Source organism: Pyxicephalus adspersus, chromosome 4 (assembly GCF_032062135.1).
Source record: "Pyxicephalus adspersus chromosome 4, UCB_Pads_2.0, whole genome shotgun sequence".
Classification (NCBI taxonomy): domain Eukaryota; kingdom Metazoa; phylum Chordata; class Amphibia; order Anura; family Pyxicephalidae; genus Pyxicephalus; species Pyxicephalus adspersus.
Window position 1 is genome coordinate 92154221 of NC_092861.1, and position 1198 is coordinate 92155418.

The 1198-nt window shown below is 38.3% G+C and overlaps 1 protein-coding gene across 1 annotated transcript in view; it reads left to right on the forward strand.

The window, feature by feature from the left end:
• The window catches only part of LOC140329836 (protein-L-isoaspartate(D-aspartate) O-methyltransferase-like), a 29687-nt gene that overhangs the window by 25001 nt on the left and 3488 nt on the right, over positions 1-1198 (forward strand). Inside the window, exon 5 of the mRNA XM_072410227.1 lies at positions 43-176. Within this exon, the coding sequence (XP_072266328.1) occupies positions 43-176 (134 nt within the window). The remainder of the gene's footprint in view (positions 1-42; positions 177-1198) is intronic.

Genomic DNA, 1198 nt, shown 5'->3' on the forward strand with positions numbered 1-1198 from the left:
TTTAATACATTTTATTTTTTTCTGTGATGTATATAAGTTGAGTATACAAAAAATGTGATACTTCACTTTTTATTTCTCCTTTCATTCAAGTTGGAGATGGACGAATGGGCCATCCTGAAGAGGCACCTTATGATGCTATCCATGTTGGGGCAGCAGCACCTGTTGTACCACAAGCTGTATGTATTTTTGATTTTTATGTTTCTAGTGTGCAATGCGAGGCGGGAGGGAAAAAAAAAAATTATATATATGTGTGTGTGTGTGTATGTGTGTGTGTGTACAAAGCTGTTACAAAGTCAATTTGTAAGCAGGGAATTATATAGAGAGCAAGAATAAAGGTAGCACTCATTGAATCATAAAGCACATGAAACTACTTTTAGCTACACATAAGGTGATGAATCCACTTGGTGAAATCCAATTTTGCAGTCATTTTCACTGCATCAAAGAGAATGGAAGATGACTGAAAAATTCAGCATCACAAAAGTACTGCACTTTTAAAAGTACTTACAGTAAAAGTTGAGGCTGTTGCCAGTGAGATGACAAATGAAGTGGAGTTTACCAAGGTGCTTCAGGTAGAGTATATATAGGAGTATAGCATAGGAGGTATATGATAGTCAATAGCTGTTTCGTTAAATTAGATTATAACCTAGTTAGCATGTCTGATTCTAGAGGTGAAGAGTGGAGCTGTCTCGCTATACTTATTGTTATCAACACACTCTCTGCTAACAGGTCAGGGAATACTTAGTGTGCCCCTGACCGTGGGTGGAACAGGGCCTGGAATTTTGCTGCCCTCTGATTTTTACATTTTTTCCTTCTTCAGACTATTTTGGGGTCCATCAGGGGTGACTGGGTCCCTGTAGGATTTCATGACCCAAATTACCTAGTTGGTTTTCAGCTCAGAGTCCACAAGTGCAATACCTTGCTATATGCAAAGACTTTCTGAGATGTGTGTGTGTGTGTTTGTAAAATACAAAATTTGGTAAATATGGCTTCTTAATGCTGCCTAAAATTAGATTGCAACCTTGCAATTTGTTGAATGAGATTAAACTGTCTCAATTCAAGAGACCCAATATTTGGGATAATAGTTTGTTGATGTGTGCACGCATCAGCAGTGCAGGAGCCATTATGTGCTGTTGTATACTCAGGCTTGCTGCACTGTGTTGCACTTTTGGCTGATGAACTGAAGCAATGAGTAGTAAAT